Genomic DNA, 27,255 nt, shown 5'->3' on the forward strand with positions numbered 1-27,255 from the left:
TCATCTATACGAGGACATCCAATGACTGCTCTGTCGCCAGTAAGCTGATTGAGTTTGGAATCAACGTATCTCTGCCTCATCTATACGAGGACAGCCAATGACTGCTCTGTCGCCAGTAAGCTGATTGAGTTTGGAATCAACGTATCTCTGCCTCATCTATACGAGGACAGCCAATGACTGCTCTGTCGCCAGTAAGCTGATTGAGTTTGGAATCAACGTATCTCTGCCTCATCTATACGAGGACAGCCAATGACTGCTCTGTCGCCAGTAAGCTGATTGAGTTTGGAATCAACGTATCTCTGCCTCATCTATACGAGGACAGCCAATGACTGCTCTGTCGCCAGTAAGCTGATTGAGTTTGGAATCAACGTATCTCTGCCTCATCTATACGAGGACAGCCAATGACTGCTCTGTCGCCAGTAAGCTGATTGAGTTTGGAATCAACGTATCTCTGCCTCATCTATACGAGGACAGCCAATGACTGCTCTGTCGCCAGTAAGCTGATTGAGTTTGGAATCAACGTATCTCTGCCTCATCTATACGAGGAAAGCCAATGACTGCTCTGTCGCCAGTAAGCTGATTGAGTTTGGAATCAACGTATCTCTGCCTCATCTATACGAGGACAGCCAATGACTGCTCTGTCGCCAGTAAGCTGATTGAGTTTGGAATCAACGTATCTCTGCCTCATCTATACGAGGACAGCCAATGACTGCTCTGTCGCCAGTAAGCTGATTGAGTTTGGAATCAACGTATCTCTGCCTCATCTATACGAGGACAGCCAATGACTGCTCTGTCGCCAGTAAGCTGATTGAGTTTGGAATCAACGTATCTCTGCCTCATCTATAGGAGGACAGCCAATGACTGTTCTGTCGCCAGTAAGCTGATTGAGTTTGGAATCAACGTATCTCTGCCTCATCTATAGGAGGACAGCCAATGACTGCTCTGTCGCCAGTAAGCTGATTGAGTTTGGAATCAACGTATCTCTGCCTCATCTATAGGAGGACAGCCAATGACTGCTCTGTCGCCAGTAAGCTGATTGAGTTTGGAATCAACGTATCTCTGCCTCATCTATAGGAGGACAGCCAATGACTGCTCTGTCGCCAGTAAGCTGATTGAGTTTGGAATCAACGTATCTCTGCCTCATCTATAGGAGGACAGCCAATGACTGCTCTGTCGCCAGTAAGCTGATTGAGTTTGGAATCAACGTATCTCTGCCTCATCTATACGAGGACAGCCAATGACTGCTCTGTCGCCAGTAAGCTGATTGACTTTGGAATCAACGTATCTCTGCCTCATCTATACGAGGACAGCCAATGACTGCTCTGTCGCCAGTAAGCTGATTGAGTTTGGAATCAACGTATCTCTGCCTCATCTATACGAGGACAGCCAATGACTGTTCTGTCGCCAGTAAGCTGATTGAGTTTGGAATCAACGTATCTCTGCCTCATCTATAGGAGGACAGCCAATGACTGTTCTGTCGCCAGTAAGCTGATTGAGTTTGGAATCAACGTATCTCTGCCTCATCTATAGGAGGACAGCCAATGACTGTTCTGTCGCCAGTAAGCTGATTGAGTTTGGAATCAACGTATCTCTGCCTCATCTATAGGAGGACAGCCAATGACTGCTCTGTCGCCAGTAAGCTGATTGAGTTTGGAATCAACGTATCTCTGCCTCATCTATAGGAGGACAGCCAATGACTGTTCTGTCGCCAGTAAGCTGATTGAGTTTGGAATCAACGTATCTCTGCCTCATCTATAGGAGGACAGCCAATGACTGTTCTGTCGCCAGTAAGCTGATTGAGTTTGGAATCAACGTATCTCTGCCTCATCTATACGAGGACAGCCAATGACTGCTCTGTCGCCAGTAAGCTGATTGAGTTTGGAATCAACGTATCTCTGCCTCATCTATAGGAGGACAGCCAATGACTGCTCTGTCGCCAGTAAGCTGATTGAGTTTGGAATCAACGTATCTCTGCCTCATCTATAGGAGGACAGCCAATGACTGCTCTGTCGCCAGTAAGCTGATTGAGTTTGGAATCAACGTATCTCTGCCTCATCTATAGGAGGACAGCCAATGACTGCTCTGTCGCCAGTAAGCTGACTGAGTTTGGAATCAACGTAGCTCTGCCTCATCTATAGGAGGACAGCCAATGACTGCTCTGTCGCCAGTAAGCTGATTGAGTTTGGAATCAACGTATCTCTGCCTCATCTATAGGAGGACAGCCAATGACTGCTCTGTCGCCAGTAAGCTGATTGAGTTTGGAATCAACGTATCTCTGCCTCATCTATAGGAGGACAGCCAATGACTGCTCTGTCGCCAGTAAGCTGATTGAGTTTGGAATCAACGTATCTCTGCCTCATCTATAGGAGGACAGCCAATGACTGCTCTGTCGCCAGTAAGCTGATTGAGTTTGGAATCAACGTATCTCTGCCTCATCTATAGGAGGACAGCCAATGACTGCTCTGTCGCCAGTAAGCTGATTGAGTTTGGAATCAACGTATCTCTGCCTCATCTATAGGAGGACAGCCAATGACTGCTCTGTCGCCAGTAAGCTGATTGAGTTTGGAATCAACGTATCTCTGCCTCATCTATAGGAGGACAGCCAATGACTGCTCTGTCGCCAGTAAGCTGATTGAGTTTGGAATCAACGTATCTCTGCCTCATCTATAGGAGGACAGCCAATGACTGTTCTGTCGCCAGTAAGCTGATTGAGTTTGGAATCAACGTATCTCTGCCTCATCTATAGGAGGACAGCCAATGACTGCTCTGTCGCCAGTAAGCTGATTGAGTTTGGAATCAACGTATCTCTGCCCCATCTATAGGAGGACAGCCAATGACTGCTCTGTCGCCAGTAAGCTGATTGAGTTTGGAATCAACGTATCTCTGCCTCATCTATACGAGGACAGCCAATGACTGCTCTGTCGCCAGTAAGCTGATTGAGTTTGGAATCAACGTATCTCTGCCTCATCTATAGGAGGACAGCCAATGACTGCTCTGTCGCCAGTAAGCTGATTGAGTTTGGAATCAACGTATCTCTGCCTCATCTATAGGAGGACAGCCAATGACTGCTCTGTCGCCAGTAAGCTGATTGAGTTTGGAATCAACGTATCTCTGCCTCATCTATAGGAGGACAGCCAATGACTGCTCTGTCGCCAGTAAGCTGATTGAGTTTGGAATCAACGTATCTCTGCCTCATCTATACGAGGACAGCCAATGACTGCTCTGTCGCCAGTAAGCTGATTGAGTTTGGAATCAACGTATCTCTGCCTCATCTATACGAGGACAGCCAATGACTGCTCTGTCGCCAGTAAGCTGATTGAGTTTGGAATCAACGTATCTCTGCCTCATCTATAGGAGGACAGCCAATGACTGCTCTGTCGCCAGTAAGCTGATTGAGTTTGGAATCAACGTAAACGGTCGAGACAGAAGTGGGATCACTCCTATTCTGTTATTGTGGAAAGAGCCAGCTTTTTAAATTTCTATATTCAAAAGGAAGACACATTGCATTTCAGGACAGACAAGGGACAACTTCTCTTGATTTTGCTCGAAAGAGAGGTCACCATGAGCTAGCAAAGAAGATAATAAGTTATATTTAGCTTAACTGACACTAAAATGGATTCCAGTGGGTTTTGTGTCCTGGCTATTAAGGTGTGTGTGTGTGGGAGAGGGGGGTGGGGGGGTGGGGGGGGTTCTGTTGTTTTTGTTTTCGGAATTGGGTTTTTGGGGTGATTTGTTTTTATTATTATTATTATTATTTTATTCGTCTGTATAAACATTGAATTGCACAATCATTAATCCTTTATTAATATCAATTTAAACACTTTTATTTTTGTTTGTCATCCCTTTGGGGAATATCTGCCATATGCGTGTGTGGAGACTTATCTTCCATAATAAAAGTAGCAGTGATTGGAACATCAGTACTCAAGTTGAATATTTAATCTAAACAATATCTCGCTCGTTGCGCAGTCGGTCTGGGATCGATCCCCGTCGGTGGGTCCATTGGGATATTTCTCGTTCCAGCCAGTGCACCACGACTGGCATATCAAAAGCCGTAGTATGTACTACCCTGTCTGTGGGATGGTGCATATAAAAGATCCCTTGCTGCTAATCGAAAAGAATAGCCCATGAAGTGGCGATAGCGGATTTCCTCTCTTAATATCTGTGTGGTCCTTAAACATATGTCTGACGCCATATAACCGTAAATAAAATGTGTTGAGTGTGTCGTTAAATAAAACATTTCCTTTCTTGTAAACAATATCACTATTTTTATTTGAAGTGTTAAACACTTTCTCCCAAGACGCATATGCATGAAAACCACGATGTAAATATGAACGACAAAACCGTAATATACGGTCAGGGCCGTACGTCTGCGCAGTGCAGGGTCGAATGGGCATTTGGTCAAGTAATACATGGTCAGGGCCGTACTTCTGAGCAATACAGAGTCGAATGGGTATTTGGTCAAGTAATACTTGGTCAGGGCCGTACATCTGCGTAATACAGAGTCGAATGGGTATTTGGTCACGTAATACTTGGTCAGGGCCGTACATCTGCGTAATACAGAGTCGAATGGATATTTGGTCAAATGAATCTCAAAATATCTAGTGTCTCGTCTATAGGAGGACAGAAACTCACGAGTAGATCGTTTACTGGAGATTTCATCCCTCTTGCTCCGCCAAAACGATGACAGTCACTCCCATACTAGTTTACTAAATTAAACCTAGCACTGAACAGAGTCCATTATAATACGTACTGCCGTGATGACCTGCACTCATGAACCACTGTCATACAGTTCAACCACAACTGCCTGCATTCATGAACCAGTCATACAGTTCGACCGCAAATGCCTGCACTCATGAACCACTGTCTTACAGTTCAACCACAACTGCATGCACTCATGAACCACTGTCCTACAGTTCAACCACAACGGCATGCACTCATGAACCACTGTCTTACAGTTCAACCACAGCTGCCTGCACTCATGAACCACTGTCATACAGTTCAACCACAACTGCATGCACTCATGAACCACTGTCATACAGTTCAACCACAATTGCCTGCACTCATGAACCACTGTCTTACAGTTCAACCACAACTGCCTGCACTCATGAACCACTGATGATCGATCCTTGTCGGTGGGCCCATTGGGCTATTTCTCATTCCACGACAGGCATATCAAAGGTCGTGGTATTTACTACCTTGTCTGTGGCATAGTGCATATAAATGATCCCTTGCTGCTAATCGAAAAGAGTAGTCCATGAAGTGGCGACAACTGGTTTCCTCTCTTAGTATATGTGTGGTCATTAGCCATATGTCTGACGACATATAACCATCAGTAAAATGTGTGGAGTGCGTAATTAAATAAAACATTTTCTTCCTTCTTCGTCACTGTGGCTGCTATTTTGAATTGGTTAGGTGAAGGATAGAGCACATGTGTGTTGGTTAAATTGCCGTCAATTAACAAACACTGATGCTGTAAATAAGAAAATGTATTTAATATGTTATTTTAATTGTTAATATGAACTACTAGTGTGTAATATGTTACAGTGCAGCAGACTCAGAAAAGATCTATCATGATCCACCGCCTGATAGTGGATCATGGAAGCAATAGCGTCTTTGTCTAAAACAGCCTTTCAACTTTGTCTTGTGAAGAGATGCGATTTTGATTACGGTATACGGTTTTGTCACTTTGAGTTAATTCATAATAATTGTTTTCTGTTGCGATTTTCATTACGGTATATAGTTTTGTCATTCAGATTTGATTCGAATGTTTTATTTTCTGTTATGACATTTAACTCATAAGCACTTGGTCCGGTTTAGACTATGGACCAACGAACTGCTGCCAAAGAGAACCATACTGACGTTTTTCAGGTCTTTTTGAACCATGGTATGACCTAACATCGGGCTTTGATGATTTTTCACATTTATAGTCGGATATATATTAATATGTTTCATGTTTATAGTAGAATATCAGTGATTTTATTTATGTAGTTAGATATTTCTGTGTCACCTCGCACTTAGAGCATATGTACACCTATGTTACATGTCATGCAAACATATTACAATTTCGATATTCCCTAGTGGGATCGATATATTTATAGTTATGTATTACAAATAAATGTAAATATAGCAAAATATGGCACACGTAACTATAATATGACACCTTTAATGGTTTGATTTTGTATAGTCAGACATCAATAATATTACGTGGTAAGACAATTGTTTTAAAGTTTGTAGTCAGACATTAATTTTATATTCTCGAGTCTTACATTAACGATTTTACATGCTGTTTGTCAGACTTTAACGAGTTCGTCTCTTGTCTGACATTATTTATTTCGAAATCAATTATTTTATATTCTGAAGTCTTACTTCAACGATTTTACATCGACAACCAGATTTAAATTATATTAGATGTTAGTTAGACATTAATTACTTTTACCTTGTGTGTATTTAGACATCAGTGATTTTATGTTTGTATTCAGACATCAGTGATTTTTTCTTTGTATTCAGACATCTGTGATTTTATGTTTGTATTCAGAAATCAGTGATTTTATGTTTGTATTCAGACATCAATGATTGTATGTGTGTATTCAGACATCACTGATTGTATGTTTGTATTCAGACATCTGCGATTTTATGTTTGTAATCGGACATCAGTGATTTATGTTTGTATTCAAACATCAATGATTTTATGTGTGTATTCAGACATCAATGATTTTATGTGTGTATTCAGTTATCAGTGATTTTATGACTGTATTCAGACATCATTGATTTTATATTTGTATTTAGACATCAGTGATTTTTCATGTTTGTATTCAGACATCAATGATTTTATGTTTGTATTCACATCTGTGATTTTTTGTTTGTATTCAGACGTCAGTGATTTTATGTGTGTATTCAGACATCAATGATTTTACATGTTTGTATTCAGACATCAGTGATTTTATGTGCGTATTCAGACATCAAGGATTTTACATGTTTGTATTCAGACGTCAGTGATTTTATGTTTGTATTCAGACATCAGGGATTTTATGTTTTATTCAGACATCTGTCATTTTATGTTTGTATTCAGACATCTTTGATTTTATGTGTGTATTCAGACATCAGTGATTTTATGTGGTTTTTTCAGACGTCAGTGATTTTATGTTTGTTTTCAGACATTAGTGATTGTATGTTTGTATTCAGACATCAGTGATTTTATGTTTGTATTCAGACATCAATGAACTCAATGGGTAGGTGTAAACCACTTGCACCGACCAGTGATCCATAACTGGTTCAGCAAAGGCCATGGTTTGTGCTATCCTGTCTGTGGGAAGAGCAAATAAAAGATCCCTTACTGCTAATCGGAAGAGTAGCCCATATAGTGGAGACAGCGGGTTTCCTCTCAAAATCTGTGTGGTTCTTAACCATATGTCTGACGCCATATAACCATAAATAAAATGTGTTGAGTGCGTCGTTAAATAAAACACTTCTTTCTTTCAGACATCAATGATTGTATGGGTGTATTCAGACATCAGTGATTGTATGTGTGTATTCAGACATCAGTTATTTTATGTTTGTATTCGGACATCTGTGATTTTATGTGTGTATTCGGACATCAGTGATTGTATGTGTGTATTCAGACATCAGTGATTGTATGTGTCTATTCAGACATCAGTTATTTTATGTTTGTATTCGGACATCAGTGATTGTATGTGTGTATTCAGACATCAGTGATTGTATGTGTCTATTCAGACATCAGTGATTTTATGTGTGTATTCGGACATCAGTGATTGTATGTGTCTATTCAGACATCAGTTATTTTATGTTTGTATTCAGACATCAGTTATTTTATGTTTTTATTCAAACTTCAGTTATTTTAAATGTTTGTGGTCATACATCAGTGATTTTACATGTTTGTAGTCAGACATGAATGATTTTACATGTTTTACATAGTCAAACATGGGATATTTTCAGTGTGTCAGTACACACATTTTGCAATTAAGGAAACATTTACATCAATGATATTAATGTCAACGTTGTGTCATAGCTTAAATATGCACAGAAATCTGGGAATTAAATAAAGTCGAAGACCGCAAGACCAAAATACCGACGTCAAGCATTAAATTAACACATTTAGCGATCGTAATATAGGCCTACTAATATCCCATAAATAAATTACGGCAACGATTTACAAACATAGTTTCATACACTATAAACATATTATGAACTACAACTAAATGTAGTTCGCATTGTGCATCCAAACGATCACTAATAACAATAGTTACGCAACTTCGTTTTTGTCTATAGTGCGCGACACGACAAACGGCACGACTAACTATAATACATGGCAAAGTTCCAGACATTACACAATACAAGTAAATTGGTTCCGTTTTCGTTTGGGACTGTTTTGTTCGCTATAACCCGTTTTCGGAATGTTATGCTTGCGCAGTTCGGAACTCCGAATTCGTCAATGTGGTACATGAATTGTGTATTTGAACTATTTCATCATCATTCTGAACAGTTTGTTTGAATGGTTTAGAATTTTGGCACGGCTGATCCGAGGTCGCGGATTCAATGTTAAAACAAAATTAACAAAAAAAAATATTTTTTTTTAAATAGACAAAATAAATTTATAGTCAATAAATTAACTCGTCCGTCAAAATGTTTACTTGCATTTGACGAGCGGGCGAGTACTTTCTGCACCCCTGTACACATTTATAATTTTTAAAATGCTGAGGAATCTAAAGGTTAGTGTTATCTGTAAATTACCAGAGAAATCTAAACGAATTAAAATTAAAAGTTGCCGTATTAAGCATAAATAAATGATAAATAAACCTATAAATATAAATATAAATAAATTATATAAATATTTAAATAAATATTTTTTTTTATTTAGACAAACTAAAAAATCGTGGTTAGTCTTGCAATTTGCGGGCGATTCGGTGCCACAGGTTCGAGTCCCAGCAACGCCATGGGACAATTTGTGAGGCCAGAAAGGATTTAATTATCCCCTGTGCCAGTGCGTTAATATCTATGTATGTAACAGTCAACCTCGACATACATACAATATATAGATATTCATACATACATACATACATACATACATACATACATACATACATACATACATACATACATACATATATATATTTATTTATTATATACATAGCAATGAAATATATAGATCTACGGAAACCATAAAAGTCATATCCGGTGAAAAGTCATATGTTCACTGTATTTTAGCTTCAGTGAAAATATAGAAATCGTATTTACTTTTTTGTAAAAGTGCATGATTAAATTATCTCCCTTTGTCTCGTTTCTTCATATTTAAATTTGATGATTTGATGCATCTGACCGAATGTGAAAAATAAAAAATGTAATTTAAACAACTGTACCTATAAAAAAGGGATACGAAGTGCAATTACGATAAAATATCTAAAATGAATTGAATACGAAGCTGCATAATGATGACACAATGTAGTGTCATCGAGTGTAAGTGTAAGAATTTAACGGCGTTCGACTCGTTTTGTTTTTGTGGGAGTTTGTAGAGGATCGCGTTGTCAGGTATGTTTGCACCGCAGTATTGTTAAATAAATGTTAATAAAGATAATTTTTATTCAAATTTCTTTTTAAAAGTCTATGGTCAAGTAAATATTCTGGCAAAGTTCCATAGGAAGAAATATATCATGATGTTACGTGTTTTCGATAGGATAAGCGAAAGATATTACCAAAAAGCGAAAGGTAATGTCAAAAATTAGGAAATCTGTATATAATAAATAGACCATTTCATGGTGTTTTTCCGAATACGATTTTTTTTATGTCAACTCGTGATGTGTGAAAACCATATTTTCACTCATTGCTTCGCAATTCGTGAAAATATGGTTTTCACACATCACTCGTTGACATAAAAATCGTATTCGAAAAAACCCATGAAATAGCCTCTATATATACACACAGACATGTACATAATATACGAATATTTTACAAACAATAATAGTTATATATTATACAACAATACATATTCAAATACATGTGCACACAAATTTGTTTGTTTAAAAAAAAAAAAAAGCAAAACAGGCTAACCATTAATATACATAGTTCATCTATTATATAATTCGGATACTGGAGATAAATAAGCTCGATGGTCTCTCTCTAACTTATTTAATTATCACAAATACAGATCAGGCTCAGTACTTATAAAGCTTTTAGAGCCTAGACTCGAGACTCTTAATAGAGTCTGAGATATTAATGTCATGACAACCCCATACAACTTGTATGCGTGTTATGTCATTAACTATTGAGTTTAGACTCTAAAACGTTTTATAAGCACGTGCCCTGGTCAACCGACTGAGCTAAGTGAAGTTAAGTGAAGTCAAACTGTAACGTTTCAAAACGTTAGTGTTTTTGAAAACAATCACATGATTAGATTGTTTCTTTCTTTCTTATTCTTTTAATATTCAGTTTCAGAACTAGGGTACTTGTCAATACACACTCATTAGTTTTAAAACGTTAGTGTTTGTGAAAACAATCACACGATTAGATTGTTTCTATCTTTCTTATTCTTTTAATATTCAGTTACAGAACTAGGGTACTTGTCAATAAACACTCATTAGTTTTAAAACGTTAGTGTTCTTTGAAAACAATCACATGATTAGATTGTTTCTTTCTTTCTTATTCTTTTAATATTCAGTTACAGAACTAGGGTACTTGTCAATACACACTCGTTAGTTTTAAAAGAAATCGTGAGATAGTTTTAGCGTAGATGTCTTATTTTCCCTGCCAGCTCAATGTGTCATCCCTTTAATGAAAAGTCTTAACAGGTTTTAGGTAACCTATAAATAACTTATTATCTTCTTTGCTAGCTCATGGTGACCTCTTTCGAGCAAAATCAAGACAAGTTGTCCCTTGTCTGTCCTGAAATGCAATGTTTGCTCCTTTCGAATACAGAAACTCAAAAAGCTGGCTGTTTCCATGAGAACAGGCATGCATAACAGGCGTCATCCGATTTCTGTCTCGACTGTTCACGTTGATTCCAAACTGAATCAGCTTACTGGCGACAGAACAGTCATCGTTCTGTCTGACCCCCAAGACAAGCAGTTATCAATGCTCTTTGGCCCTTTTCACCCTTTTCATTGATATCATCCACCGTGTCAATCAGCATCTTGATTAATGTCATGTGACCACTGTAGCAGGCAGACTAGGGTACTTGTCAATACACACTCATTAGTTTTAAAAGAAATTGTGAGCTCGTTTTAGCGTAGATGTCTTATTTTCTCTGCCAGCTCATTGTGTCCTCCCTTTAATGCAAAGTAGTAACAGTTATTTCTCCACCTGTCTTGAAATGCAATGTTTGCTCCTTGTGAATACAGAAAATCAAAAAGTAGGCAGTTTCCATGAGAAGATGCTTGCATAATAGGAGTCATTCCATTTTTATCTCGACTGTTGACGTTGATACCAAACTGAAGTAGCTTCCTCGGAATGGAACAGTCATTGTCCTTACCCATACAACAGAGGTGAAGGCTATTGGCGCCATTTTCATCTTCTGCCAATACGTCAACACTGACCTCGCGTAGGTAGTCAACAACGTCACTCTTCCCATGCTGACACGCGTACATGAAAGGCGTTCGACCATACTTTCCTTTCATCTCCATATCAACATCATGACGCACAAGAACCTCCACAACCTGAACATGTCCTACTCTGCACACCGTGTGAACACACGCTTCAGTATAGATATTCAGTTTGGTGGTATCAGCACCTAACTCAAGCAGAACATCAACTGCAATAGGATTTCCTCTGAAACAGGCCGTCATAAGAGGTGTCGTCTTTTTGTTGTCCTCACAGTTAATATAAACTCTGCAACCAACCAGATATCTAATGATATTCTCATTCTTTGAAAAGCAAGCATAATGGAGACAGGTTTGTCCATTTTTATCCTCCAGCTTCAGGTCAGCCCCATGTTCAACAAGAGAGTGAAGTAGGTTTCTAAGACCATTCCTGCTCGCATACATGGCTGGTGTCTGCAAACCATAGTCTATACAGTTGACATTATTCATCCCAAGGTCAAACAGCATTTCCAGTATTTGTGGATTGTCGTGTTTTCCAACACAGCTGTGATGAAGACACGTTAAACCAAACTTATCTAGTGTATAAAGCGCATTTCTATCATATTCAATGAGAAATTCAAAAAGATCTTTATGGTTTCGTTTGCAGGCACACATTAAAGACGTCATCCCGTTCTGACATGGAGTGTTCACGGTAAATCTTTGCTTCAGAAGCAGCTTCACCAAATCTACTCTTCCGGTCTCACAGGCATACTGCCAACAGTTAATGTCATAGTCATCGACAAGATGGACATCAGCTTGTTTGGAAATGAGTAATTCTGCAGTTTCTGTCTGACCTCCAAGACATGCACATATCAATGCTGTTCGGCCCTTTTCACCCTTTACATTGATATCATCCACCATATCAATCAGCATCTTGATTAATGTCATGTGACCATTGTAGCAGGCAGACATAAGACATAATGGCACTGGAACTAATTCCTTCTTGTTGTCAATAAAATATTTGAGCATGTCATAGTGCCCCTTTGCGCTTGCCTTTTCAAATGGTGACCTGTGCTTTGAGTCACATACAGATTCTATGGTTGCATCACGAGGCAGCATTTTCTTTATAAGATCAACATTCCCACTAAGTACAGACAGGTGGAATATGTCCTCTCCCCGATCGTCTACAACCTTCAAATCAGCTTCTTTCAACCTCATATGATTGACAATATCCAAGTGTCCATGTCGACAAGCATACATTATTGGTGTACGTCTAAATTGCCCTGGTTGATTAATATCCATGCCCTTATCTAGAAGAATTTTCACTGTCTTAAGATTCCCAGATTTACAAGCCAGATGTAAGCAGGAATCAGTATTACACTTCAATGAGGTGTCTCCCCCGTTCTCGAGACAAAACTTTACAAATTCGGGATATCCATATCTGCAAGCATATAACAACGGCGTTCTATCATGCTCTCCCTTCTCGTTTATGTTGACACCGTTTTCAAGGAATATTTTTGCCACATTTATGTGTCCACCACGAGCAGCGAGATGAAGTGCGCATGCTCTTTCTTCATCCATAATATTAATGTCGGCACCAGCTTTTAGCAGTATGTCAGCCACTTTTTCATGGCCAAGTCTGCTTGCGTACATTAAAGGAGTTCTTCCAAGTTCACCACGAGCATCTACTGGACATCCTAATTTCAGAAACCTTTTCACAACATCGCAATGGGCATGGATGCTTGCTTGATGTAAAAGACCATCGTTTTGGCCACCAAGAAAAGGATTGTTTGACAAATTCTGGTCCTTTCTCTCACTTGGAACAGACAATGCATGCATATGTTTTTCTGCATTCGATTCAGTTTGCAGTATATCTCCAATTGTTGCTGATCTAACACGATCAAGGACAAAACTGGATGTACAGTTTTCAGTGAGGACATCCAGCGATCTGGTATTACCACTTATGGCACATCCAAGAAATCCTTCAAGTAATTCATCTTCCTCAAAGCTGCAATGTCCAAATATAACGTTCACAATATATGGTGGTGAAAGAAGAGTGGCCCAAAATAGGAAACTCTGACCATGTGTTTTGTCAGTTTTGTGAAACATCTCTGGGAAAGCACTTTCCTCTCTAAGTTTTTCAATAAGTTCGTCAACAAAATTATCTTGTCTCAGAACATCATGCTGAAGTGTTTCACTGTAGTTGCACTGATTTATTTCAGTGACAAAACGCCAAACAAACATGTCTGAATGTTCGATAGGAATAGAAACAGAACAACTGTAATCATATGAAGATACAGCTGTGTATTCTTCACGTTTTGTCTGTAGCTGAAGAAATTCTTGTATAAACTTCATTGTGCAGTACTGTAAAACAACGTTTGGATAATGTTCTGCCATAATACATGCAATGGCGTCATACAGTGTTGGGTGGCAGAAAACATACGTTTTGTGTTCAATGTTTAAATATGTACCATTCAGGGACTTTGCACCCTTGATAATCTCTTCTGGCATGTTAGGCATGCTGAGATGAACTAAACAGTTCATATATTCCTCCATGTCAGGGCGTTTCCGTGTTTGTGGATATAGATCTGGCACCTTTAGCTTTCCATCTAACAGAACTGTTAGAACCAAAGCTGCTCCTTGTTCTCGATTATTTCCAGATAGCAGTAATGTACTTAAATTTTTCTTGAAGTAGACAAAGGGATTAGAGAAAAGTTTTTCAGGGTGCCTTTGAAACATCTTGTCCACTAGGAACATCTTACAACAATACGGAAAGCCAATAATGTTTTCAGTTTGATTCACTATTGTCTTAACAAGATCATCTTGCACTGCTACTTCTGCAACCTTACAGTGAGATAACAGCATATCCTTCCTTTCAGTTTCGTTTAGATGAAATGTTGACAAATCAACCACATTTGATTGTTTCATGATCGTGTTTGCATATTCGTCCAGGTATGGTTGAGCCTTCTTGAAAATATAACCACGTGAAGTGAAAATAACTTTCAGATCAGTTTTATTTACGTTCTGTGGTGTCTCTTCAGCTGCTTTCATAAACATAACATCGAGATCTCTCAGAACTTTTATCCACTTGTCAATGTCAAATAATCCACTTCTTCCAAAAAAGTCATCAAATACTAAGATATTTGATGTGTTAGTGTCCACCATATCGACAATATTACAATAGTTGTCAATGGAGTCTATGAAATGGTAGCTGTAGTCTTTCTTTATGTATTCTCGCATCAGCATAAGAGATATAGTTGTTTTACCGCATCCTGGGGCATCAAGAAGTATTAATTGATGTTGATGCTCATCTCCCAAGTAATCTCTAGCATGTTTAAAGCCCTCAGTTTTTATAAATACCTCGTGAGCGTCGTCTATTTTCTTTATCAGATGGTCTATAAAGAACAAACAAAACAAAAAGCTAAAAATGATATTTAAATATTGTCATAAAAAAAGAAAAAAATGTTTTATTTAACGACGCACTCAACACATTTTATTTACGGTTATATGGCGTCAGACATATGGTTAAGGACCACACATATTTTGAGAGGAAACCCGCTGTCGCCTCTACATGGGCTACTCTTTCTGATTAGCAGTAAGGGATCTTTAATCTGCGCTTCCCACAGGCAGGATAGCACAAACCATGGCCTTTGTTGAACCAGTAATGGATCAAGTGCAAGTGGTTTTACACCTACCCATTGAGCCTTGCGAAGCACTCACTCAGGATTTGGAGTCGGTATCTGGAATAAATATCCCATGCCTCGACTGTGATCCAAACCCAGTACCTACCAGCCTGTAGATCGATGGCCTAACCAAGACGCCACCGAGGCCGGTATATTGTCATAAATTATAATATTGTCATAAATTATAATATCCACGATTCAAGTAATGTCCGTACACCATTATTCAAGTGAAGGTAAATTATAATATCCACGATTCAAGTAATGTCTGTACACCATTAATCAAGTGAAGGTAAATTATAATATCCACGATTCAAGTAATGTCTGTACACCATTAAACAAGTGATGGTAAATTATAACATCCATGATTCAAGTAATGTCTGTACACCATTAATCAAGTGAAGGTAAATTATAAGATCCACGATTCAAGTAATGTCCGTACGCCATTAATCAAGTGATGGTAAATTATAATATCCACAATTAAAGTAATGTATGTACGCCATTAATCAAGTGAAAGTAAATTATAATATCCACGATTCAAGTAATGTCTGTACGCCATTAATCAAGTGAAGGTAAATTATAATATCCACGATTCAAGTAATGTCTGTACGCCATTAATCAAGTGAAGGTAAATTATAATATCCACGATTCAAGTAATGTCTGTACGCCATTAATCAAGTGAAGGTAAATTATACACATGTGGTCCATAATTTGTCAAAGAATAAATGCAAAACTAAGCACATTCATTGAGTCTCTGTTTTGACTGCGTAACCCCTAAACAATCCACACACCCAATCTCCCAAAACAAACACCAAAGAAACAAACACCAAGAAGTAAAATTAATTTTTCTATATATTGTCAAACGTTTTTGGTCAGTTTGCTAATATCATTTATCTAGTTTTAAATCATGCATACCAACTGGCAGTTGAAAGAGAAGAGATGACACTCTTTTTATATCTATATTTCTTTAATTAATAAATACAATTTATCAATAATTAATCACATCATTATCATCATCATCACCACAATCATAAAAAGTATCACCGTGATGATCATAAGATCGTCTTCGTCATGTTCATTTCTGTGACTGATGTTTTCTTACCTCTCTGACGTGACGACTTGATATCTTCTGTTTGACCAACGCATACAATGGGCGATGAGTTAGATAATTCTGGAAATAAAAGAATAATATCACATCCAACGGTAACATGAAAACAGGAGTTAAGAAATCATTTTGGTGGAGCCGACTATGTTATTTCTTTTAAATAGTCTGAAAACTAACCAGACAGGAAACCAGGACACGCACAAAAATGAATCCTCAGTTAACCATTTAATTTCATTTTAACATATTATATCGTGCTTACATCCAAATAATATTCAATGATCCAGTGAGCTATTAAAACTCACCCTGGATACACACCACTTCATGCTGGTGACGCGTTAGTAGTTAGTTAGTTAGTTAGTTAGTTAGTTAGTGTGTGTGTGTATGTGTGTGTGTGTGTGTGTGTGTGTGAGAGAGAGAGAGAGAGAGAGAGAGAGAGAGAGAGAGAGAGAGAGAGAGAGAGAGAGAGAGAGAGAGAGAGAGAGTTGTATATATATGTATATATATATATATATATATATATATATATATATATATATATACATACAGTCAGACCTCGTTACAACCACCATGTTCGTCCCAGGGTCACTTTGCCGTTAAATCCAAATTGCCGGTGTATCGAATTGGCATGAGTTATCTCCATCAGTCCATTGCCAAAATAACGTAACAAACAATACTAATTAATATTAACTGATAACTGAATAGCATTTAAATAATTAATACATTGTGTAATAAAAAGGGAATAAAGGGCCTATTCAAATCAAAACTCACATAACAGAATTGTCGCCATAGTATCGACTAACTACCAGTCATATAATACCGTTTAAGCGTAAACTTGCAAAACACAGTTAGGTCTCACACCATGGAATTAATCGCAATGATATAAGTTTACGACACATTGCAATTATTATTAAAAACAACAAATACACGTACATACATTAAATATGTTTTTAAAAAAAACATCATTAAATATATTAAACAAGGCGCATTCACCGTCAGTCTAACCATTGCTTGGTTAAAGACGTCTAAGATTTGGTACCTGTTTCGTTTACAAAATATCATGAAAATAGAAGATTTTATTGTTCGAAGTTAATCCTTTAATTGGTTAACAAAAGGTTTATTTGCAAAAGCAATACATGTCTACAGATTTCGCAGACAGCATGTGACACAGTCGGCTCACTACGAGATCAATGATTCTAAGTGGCTCTGAGTGTACTGCCAATGCGCTCTGGTATCTGTGATTATGTAATGTCGTTGTAAAGAGGTGTATTCAGATGTCGGATGCATGTTTGTTCCTAATTTGCTCTGTCGGTGTCGGAAGGTATGAATTCCCATGTAATGAACAGAATAAGACTGATGTACGTTTCTTCCCGACAAGTTGTGGTCAGATGGGGTAAATGTCGTAGTAACGACGGTCGTTGTAACGAGGTCTGTATGTATGTATATATATATATATATATATATATATATATAGTGGACTCTGTCTAAACAGGATTCACTTGGGACTGATAAAATGTGACGGTTTTGACAGAGTGACGGTGTAGACAAAGTTCTTCCAGAGTTACAGTTCTTGCGATATATTGATTAGAAAAATACCAATGTAAATAAAACGTCATATTTACCAAACGTTTGGACTATGTGTAAGACACCTGTAAAAGCAAGGCTCAGTAATGCTTGTTTTAGTGACTGGTATAAACCCGAAAGGTATTTGCGTTTCTAAAAAACCAATCAAACTCACGATAAACAAAATACAACGGGTCGTCAGTGAGAAACGGGCTGGGACGCAAGTTCAGTCCTGTTATTTTATTGATTAAAATCATATGAAACAGGGGTCTCAATTTTAGTTTTATTATTATAAACAGATCGGTATGATGCAATGGGTTATGGTCCGGGAAGTAGATAAACTTGTCTAAATGGTCCTAAAATTAATTCTACGTAGCGGGACTTGTTGATGTGTACTAATTAGGATCTATCTACGTCCCGGTACTTGTTAATTGCCCTTTTACCTGGTTGACGGCGTGTGCAGTCAAAAGATAACAACGAACTATTTCTGTACCACAGTGCAGTTATTAGCACTAAGAATTCGTGTCACTGGTTATGTTGTAGGTATTTTAAAATGATATAAAATAGTATCGGCTCCAACCTAAGTTTTAACGGCTCTGGTGTAGATACATGTCTGTCCGTCCGTCGTCTGTCTCTGTGTCTGTCGCTCTGTATCTATGTCTGTCTGTTTGTTAATTGTTATATGTTAATACAACAAACTATCCAATTTAAAAGTAGCGTAACATTTTTATTCAAACTTCAGAAACACATTAATTGTTTCCACAATTCAGTTCCACGATTCGTTTTGAACGCAAAACATTTTCCGTTGATTCTCGCAGCTTTCAGTTGAAATGCAAAAGTTCTCCGATGTGATCAGTATACTCCATGTCTGTGATGTTGTGGCCGATGTGATCAGTGTACTCCATGTCTGTGATTTTGTGGCTGATCAATTCGTCTTTCGGGGACCGGATTGTGGCATCGATAGTGCGGTATTTTCGTTTTCATGCCGGAGCTCGCCAGTGACCATCTAACTGCTGTAGGTTAACTTCCACTGTAGACTGCTCACTTTTCAATAGACCTACCGCCTCAAATATGTTCGGATGACTCTTCTGGGCGATTTGATTTATGTTATGGTGCCATCCTTTCAAATGGTTATTTGTCCGGTGGCTGTCATCGCCAAAGTGGTTCCACATTTCTGGACTTCATGGTCCTTCTATCGAGGTGTTAGTGACGTAGTCCATCAGTAATGTTACCTTTTCATCCTGGGAACTGTCGGCAATTGTGTCAGCCCAAACATCCCAAACTGTGTCCAGCGGAACCATCGGTAGGGCTGAAGCACGCCTTACCACCTTTTGTACATCGTCGTTTTCAATATATTCTGATGCTAGTCTTACTTTTTGTGGTACGACGTAATGGAAAATTTAAAAAAAAAGAAAAGAAAAGAAAAAAAAGAAAGAAAGAAAAAAGCCTCTCAAACGTGTGGTGGGGAATACAATGCGTACAGCGTTGTGAGCAGATATAAAATGCAACCCAGGACAGTAATTCTTTAACAGTAGAGACCAATACGAGCAAAATAAAACAAAATTGAGGACAAAAAGAAGAAATAACAATAATAATAATTTTAAGAAAAGAAAACACACACAAGCGCGTGCTCAGTTGCTACCCCGAACAGTAGCCCTAATGCTATAATATAACGCTTCTCATTTCGTTGGTAAAGAAAACACGGCTCACACTGCAATGCAGAACATGTAAACCAATTAGGTCCTTCTACTTCCCGGGATATTCATAATTCGGCAAACCGGTACTACACAAAATAGGATTTTCTACGTCCCGGGCCGACACCATGCAATGCAGGTACTAACGCATAGGCATAATAATCCGATTTATCTTGCTACCTACACCCATTACAACAGGTGTGGTTTATTGTTAATGAAGCCTTCAAAAAGGCGCGATTATTTCATAACACGTTATTTGGTGTCCTAATTACTGGGGAACTGCCGTCATTGTTTAAAAGGTGACCACAGGCAGATAGTAGAGGTAAGATCGCGTGCCGGTGTTGACAGAGCTAATTACTACGTAAACCGTTCTATGGTTCTTGAATTTGCATCTGAAGTTCGGAATTGACAGCATCCGGTGTAGACAGAGTTTTATTCCTAATAAATTAAGGTAGCTGAACGGAATTTAAAACTGTGCCGGTTTACACAGAATGCCGGTTTAGACAGATGCCGCGTGAACGGAGAGACAAAAACAGTTTGTCCCGAAGGTTGGAATTGCCTTATCTATACCTCGCAACGGTGATTAAGTATTTTTCTCGCCCATTTAATTACAGTAACAAAACATTAATTTTGTAAGCTACGTACGGTTTGTTTATTGTTAAACGATTCATAAACATTCCACATATAAACAATGAAACTCATTTAATCATTCGCTGAAAAATATAGTCCAACTTATACAACGACATAAAAATGCAACAACTTAACAATAAATATAAAGTTAAAAATATTAATTTGTTTAAATAATTTTATAACAATGATACAACGTGAAATGGCAAACAGAATTTTGAAAACCATGAGTTATGACGTCAATCGTTGTAAAACATTAGTTATGACGTCACGCGTATGTAGAAATGGTCTAGCTCTCGGATCAAACAGATTTATCTAGGCCTAGGGTCAGACAGATTTTTCTAGCACAGTGCAAATGCTGGATAACCCTGTCCAGTGGGCAAGAAATATATATATATATATATATATATATATATATATATATATATATATATATATATATATCTAATATAAGTCGGTGTAGTAGCGTTACACCTCCCACTGGCTCGTCAATATTGAAGAACTATATATATCTAATATAAGTCGGTGTAGTAGCGTTACACCTCCCACTGGCTCGTCAATATTGAAGAACTATATATATCTAATATAAGTCGGTGTAGTAGCGTTACACCTCCCACTGGCTCGTCAATATTGAAGCGATATTATAATTTTGTATTAGTATTAATAACTCATAAATTATTAAACAATAATCCTCTCAGATGTGTATGACTCTTTAACATAAATAACACAGATAACAAAACAACCACATCGAACAGAAAGAGAACAACCTGCCAAGTCAATCAAATTTATTTGTTTCTATTTACAATTTAAGGAAGTCTGTTCCAAGAAAATTAAGTATATTTCATATAGTACAAACAATTGTAAATGATAATTTTAAATAAATGTTATACAGCATACATTTGTACAGTAATGATTCGAGGCCCCAACCTTGACATTGCTCTTGTTTCTGGGGACAATAAAAAATGTTTTTAAATGTATAACATTTACAACTATATTCGAATGTAATTTATATTTTAGCTGTGCATATACGATTCAATTAATTGTTATGGGGTCATCTGTCGATTATGCAATAACTTAGACTTTAGTTACTTAGGGGCTAGCAATCAGACCAATTAGTGTGAAACTAAATCACACCAATCAAGACACAGTACGGATTTTAACTGATGCCCCCTGCTGATACCCGGGCTGCCAACAAACATACCTATTCATTATTATGTCAGCAGTTAGCGATTACAATTTATCATGCGACAAAATAATAGGTAGGTGCCGACCAACGACACAATTCACAAATAGGTCTTAACCTGGGTGTGTTGCCTATGGTAACACTGTTGGCAGGAGATGAATTCCCAAGAACATTAAAACGTCACTATTTGAGCCGGGTTTTCTAAAACAAACAACCCAGAAAGATACAGACCCATATACAGAACCGAAGTGGAGATTCAAGGGAGACAGCTCTGCTATCATTCCCTTGGGGGTTCTCAGTCGCAGTCTCAGCTATTGTTTACCTAAGAGCCTAGAATCATAGTATCTGTGTTACGATGTTGTTAACTTGTTAACCATGTTTCAAGTTTGAATAGAAAATACAAGAACCTACATCACCAACTTGAGACTTCTGTTCCTTCATTTACCGGCATATTCAAAGAACAAGTACACTGTGTTAATGTGTTACGGTTCTAGATTACACTGCGTTAATGTGTTACAGTTCTAGATTGCACTGTGTTAATGTGTTACGGTTTAGATTACACCGTGTTTGTTACGGTTCTAGATTACACTGTGTTAATGTGTTACGGTTCTAGATTACACTGTGTTAATGTGTTACGGTTCTAGATTACACTGTGTTTGTTACGGTTCTAGATTACATTGTGTTAATGTGTTACGGTTCTAGATTACACTGTGTTAATGTGTTACGCTTCTGTCGTTCAGATATGTGGTTCTAAATTACACTGTGTTAATGTCTTACGGTTCTAAATTACACTGTGTTAATGTGTTACGGTTCTAAATTACACTGTGCTAATGTCTTACGGTTCTAAATTACACTGTGTTAATGTGTTACGGTTCTAAATTACACTGTTAATGTGTTACGGTTCTAAATTACACTGTGCTAATGTCTTACGGTTCTAAATTACACTGTGTTAATGTGTTACGGTTCTAAATTACACTGTTAATGTGTTACGGTTCTAAATTACACTGTGCTAATGTCTTACGGTTCTAAATTACACTGTTAATGTGTTACGGTTCTAAATTACACTGTGCTAATGTGTTACGGTTCTAAATTACACTGTGCTAATGTGTTACAGTTCTAAATTACAGTGTTAACGGGCTGTAACTAGGGTCTGCACCTTTAAAGTTTTCTCTCTCACAACCAAATTACGAATGTAAAGAAAAGACAAAAGTTTGTTGAGAATTGGTTGGAGTTTCATTATTGATCATCGGTTATACTTGGCTTGCACAGACAGACCAACTTTCGATTACACAATCGTTTAGAATTGCAATAGCATCAGCCAGATTTAAATTATTAGCACCACGCATCTATTGGATTGCCATTATTAAGAGGGCCATTGATCCTGCGATACAACGCACCTCCGACAAGCGCTATACCGACTGAGCGCTAGCCTGCCCCCGTAAATAATAATTCGAAACGTACCTGGCAAATGAGAACCGTCTGCTGACGTCAGAGATAGATCTTCCAGTCTTTCACTGATTTCCTCCACAGGGACCAGCTGGTTGTCGGTATCGTCTGCTTCACCCTGGGACTCCGCCATCTTTTTACGTTTTACTGGTTCACTCTGCAACCGTGATGTTTCTTTCACTTTATAGTTTGACAATAAACGGTTTTATCATGCAACCACGCTTCCTACTGACCTGATTACTCCTACTTAATAATTCGAAGTGTTATCATGTCATTAAAAAATGAGTTGTGCGTATGACGAATGTTTGCTGAATTTTCAGGTAGATCATTTTCTAATTTTTCAAACATCCATTTCAAGCAATAATTGTTAAACTGCATAAATAAACAGTTACACTTCCTGTAACATCAAATTGCCTCTTGTTTTTCAATTATCCGTTATTTGCTCCCATTCGGAATTAGCTAGCGTTTGAAACAAAAAAAGCAAGTAGCTTCCTGCAAAGAATGTTTACATTGGAACAGCTTGTGACGTCACAGTCACTTGCAGCCAGTGATGTATAACTTCTTCGGGTCACACATAAACTTGAGTTTATTTTCACAGAAAAACGTACAAAAATTGTAATGTTGTGACACAGCAGACTGAAAAATAATCAAAGTATTTTATTTGAAATTTGGAAACACATAACGTTTAGGCTGGCTATGTCATTCCCAAGATGCTTTAGGCATCTGCTATTAGTTTCGGTAGTAGTTTCTACACGACACAACTAATAATTTCTATACCACTTTTAAAACATATTACAAAAATATAACTTGAAAGGTGTTGCATGATAAAAAAAATATATCAGGTTACTAAGTTTTGATATCGTGGTTATTTGGCTTGGTTCTATTACGGTATAACAGGCGAGTATCAGCGAGCCTGTTCAGGCCTTGACCTTAAGTTTTTTCAGTGGTAGCCCACCGAGCTACCATGTTATAAAATCTAGTAGCCCTTAGTAAAAACTGGTAGCCCCACAAAGTTCTTTAAAAGAAAAGAGAAAAAAGAAAAAGAATTTAGTTTTATTTAAACGTTTTAGGGTGGGTTTTTGTAAATCATGAGCAAATGGACAAAACAAAACAACCGACTTGTTTGCTACGATTCCAGAAATACACAATAGTATTTATTATTATTATTATTATTATTATTATTATTATTATTATGTTATTATTATTATTATTATTATTTATTGTTTTAGGCCTAATCTCGTAATGAAGGCTTACAAAATATTATTGAAATACTTCATACGGTTTTTACGAGTAGAACTCAGCTGTCTACTAATCGTACGATCTTCAGATCGATATTGCATATTTTAATACTTAAAATGGCTGCAGCTACGTTCAATAGGTGTAATTTTGAAGAATATTAACAAAACTTGCCTTTATTCCAAAACAATAGCGGTTTTTATTGATGACAATAAACTTGTAAATGCCGAAAGCCAATTATCCCAGATAGGGGATCGCCATGCGTGTTTGTAATATCACGTGACAAGGTCAGATGTCATTTTCATCGAGATTATCGCGCAAAGCGATAGCAAACGATAAGAGAGATTTCATTAAAATTAATTTGCAAGAAAGATTAATATTTTTAACATTGAAAATATTCGTCAATTTATACATTTATTTAACATAGTGATAGATATTAATTTTGTAAACAATAATTTGACAATTTACATAGGTAGCCTAGAAGGAAATAAACCGCGATTGAATTATCTTTTAGTTTAGACTTCAGCTGCAGCAAATAGTCCTGATCATACAAAGCGTTTGTTATAAGTAGGCGTAAAAACAACGGGCCGTGTTGTTGATTGTCATAAATGACTACGAATAGTTAACCCATGACCCGTACGAACCTACCACTGGCAAATATACTCCTTTATTTCACTAAATCATATTGCGCAAGCGCCACCTGTGGGTCACACTAGGGGAGCAATTAACAGTTACAGCGACTCCTGACAGCAGAGAGCGCGCACATGAAAGGTGGAATTTCAGACACGTCTTGTTGATTGTTGAGTGACTGGACATGCCAAAACATTTGGTAACCCGGTGGACTACCTGGGTTAGACAACTGGTAGTCCGCGTGAGAAATTGGTAGCCAAAACACACCGGGTTACCGCTAAGGTCGAGCTCTGACTGTTACACCGTTATTTAAACCTCGCAAATAATCACGATATCAAAACGTAGTGACCTGATATTCTACATACAATGCAGACATGGCTAAGGTAAGTGAATATTTGAGGGTCTGATTGAGATCGAGAGCGCGAAGAGCCAGATGTTATAGGACACATTTGAAAACCGGATGTCCTGAAATACATTTTCATGCATTCTACACGCAACAATTCATGTTTACAAAAGCTGAGGTCAGGTCAGGTCATAGGGTTCTACGTGCACATTCAGAACAAGCTGTTGTAGCGCACGCCTGTTATAGGCGCAAGTGCCGGCCTTAGGCGGCTCCTCTGTACAGGACAGGGAAAGGGTTGGAGGTGGGTGGGAGAAGGGACCGCCCACACTGGCAGGTATAAGGAAGCACCAACAGCCCAACCGGGGTCGGTCGCGGGCGGGTTAGTTTTAGTGTTATGGAATATTTGAATGTCCCGTAGTCAAAAATTAAAATTTCGCAGTTTCTGTGAAGGAAATTTGGCGAATTTTAGAACACGATATATAAAAAGGGGAACATGCTGATAAATGCATCAGTACCAAATCGTCCCACGTTGGATTAACTGAAAGTTAAAGTGTGTTTGTTTAACGACACCACTAGAGCACAATGATATATTAATCATCGGCTATTGGATGCCAACCATTTAGTAATTGTGACATATAGTCTTAGAAAGGAAACTCGCTACATTTTCCCATTAGTAGCAAGGGATCTTTTATATGCACTTTCCCACAGCCATGAAATCACATACCACGGCCTTTGACCAGTTGTGGTGCACTGTTTGGAACGAGAAAACCCAGTCAGTTGAATGGATCCACGGAGGTGGTTCGATCCTGCGACACAAGCACCTCAGGCGAGCACTCAACCGACTGAGCTAACTCCTGCGCTTTGGATGGAATGAAATAATTCTTACAAGGAACAGCTGTACGATCACAATAGTAAATATTATGAATATTAACAAACAACTGTATTACTGTATTAAAATGTTTAGCTCAGCTCGCGTTTGATTCCCTGTGTAGCCCGTTTACGTCAATTCTAGATGTGTTCTGGACATGGGGAAAGTTTGAAAACTGTATGTTCCAAATCTAAAATGCATTTTCCTGCAATCTAATTAAAATTAGCTCCACTGGCTAATTACTATTACCTGTGGATCTAACAGCATCCCGTTGGAGCTCATGTCCAGTTGACGTTTCATTTCATCAATCAAAACCTGACTTGCAAAATAATGCCAGTGATTTGAAAAGAATTTGAAAACATTCAGGATTATGCCCAGGGTATACGAAATGATTCGGGTGAATTAAGAAGTATGCCGGAAAATAATTTCAATATAAAATGTTATATAAAATTCGTTTCCAGATTATATTACTGCACTTTTTCCCGTGTTTTTTAATGTTGAAATAGACCAACAAGTTCGCCTATTGCATAAATAGTCTCGCCCGACATGTTTAGAATCTGTATGCTCCTCAATAACGCTATAAAAGGCGAAGTATTTAAATTGTTATTTATAGATGAAATGTCACCTGGACACGGGAGTCCACGCAATGCTGTTGGATCTACTGGTAGACCAGTAGAGATAATTTTAATCAGATTGCATTTTCCTGCTTTCTACTGGTAAAATAAATTAAGGCAAATGTTGCTAAATGCCAATAGTTTAAATATGTAAAGCTAAATCACATATATACTTTAACTATCAAATACACGTAAAAAATGTTTTCAAATCTAAACCCAGGAAGTAGAGTGTCTCCCCCTCCCCTCCGGATGCCCATGACTTCAGTACTGCAGAATTTAGCAAACATATGACCTAGTATCTAGTGATTAGCCACACCCAAGGAGATGCTTTACTAGAGAGTTCTTCCCTCTTGCACCGTCACAAAGTGGACTGACGCTCCCAGACTAGTTTACTAAATCAAAACTTGGACAGGACAGAACTCATTGAAATAAATAAATCTGTGACGGATACAACAGACATGGACTTTTTTTTTAGAATGATGCAAGGATGACGAAATATAGTTGTAACCACTGCCACATTATTTATTGGATACCATTGTAGATCATCGCGTTGCCTACCATTAGAACAAGGTTCTCATACACCGGGCATTACTTCAGTATTAGTTAATAGTAAACACAATACGAAATACACATCTCGTACGATCATGATGTTCAAATTTGTTTTGTTTAACCACATCGCTGGAGCATATTGATTAATGAATCATCGGCTATTTTGTAATTCTTACTCGTAGTCGTCAGAGGAAA

General features: G+C 37.9%; 1 protein-coding gene across 1 annotated transcript in view; it reads right to left on the bottom strand.

Annotated features, from left to right (window-relative positions):
* Positions 1–11,231: 11,231 nt before the first annotated feature.
* Positions 11,232–27,255, bottom strand: part of LOC121373125 — a 26,222-nt gene continuing 10,198 nt past the window's right edge. Inside the window, exons 2-4 of the mRNA XM_041499576.1 lie at positions 22,836–22,977; positions 16,308–16,376; positions 11,232–14,920 (exon numbers count right to left, since the gene is read on the bottom strand). Of these exons, the coding sequence (XP_041355510.1) occupies positions 11,232–14,920; positions 16,308–16,376; positions 22,836–22,977 (3,900 nt within the window). The remainder of the gene's footprint in view (positions 14,921–16,307; positions 16,377–22,835; positions 22,978–27,255) is intronic.

The sequence above is a fragment of the Gigantopelta aegis genome, chromosome 5, assembly GCF_016097555.1.
Source record: "Gigantopelta aegis isolate Gae_Host chromosome 5, Gae_host_genome, whole genome shotgun sequence".
Lineage (NCBI taxonomy): Eukaryota > Metazoa > Mollusca > Gastropoda > Neomphalida > Peltospiridae > Gigantopelta > Gigantopelta aegis.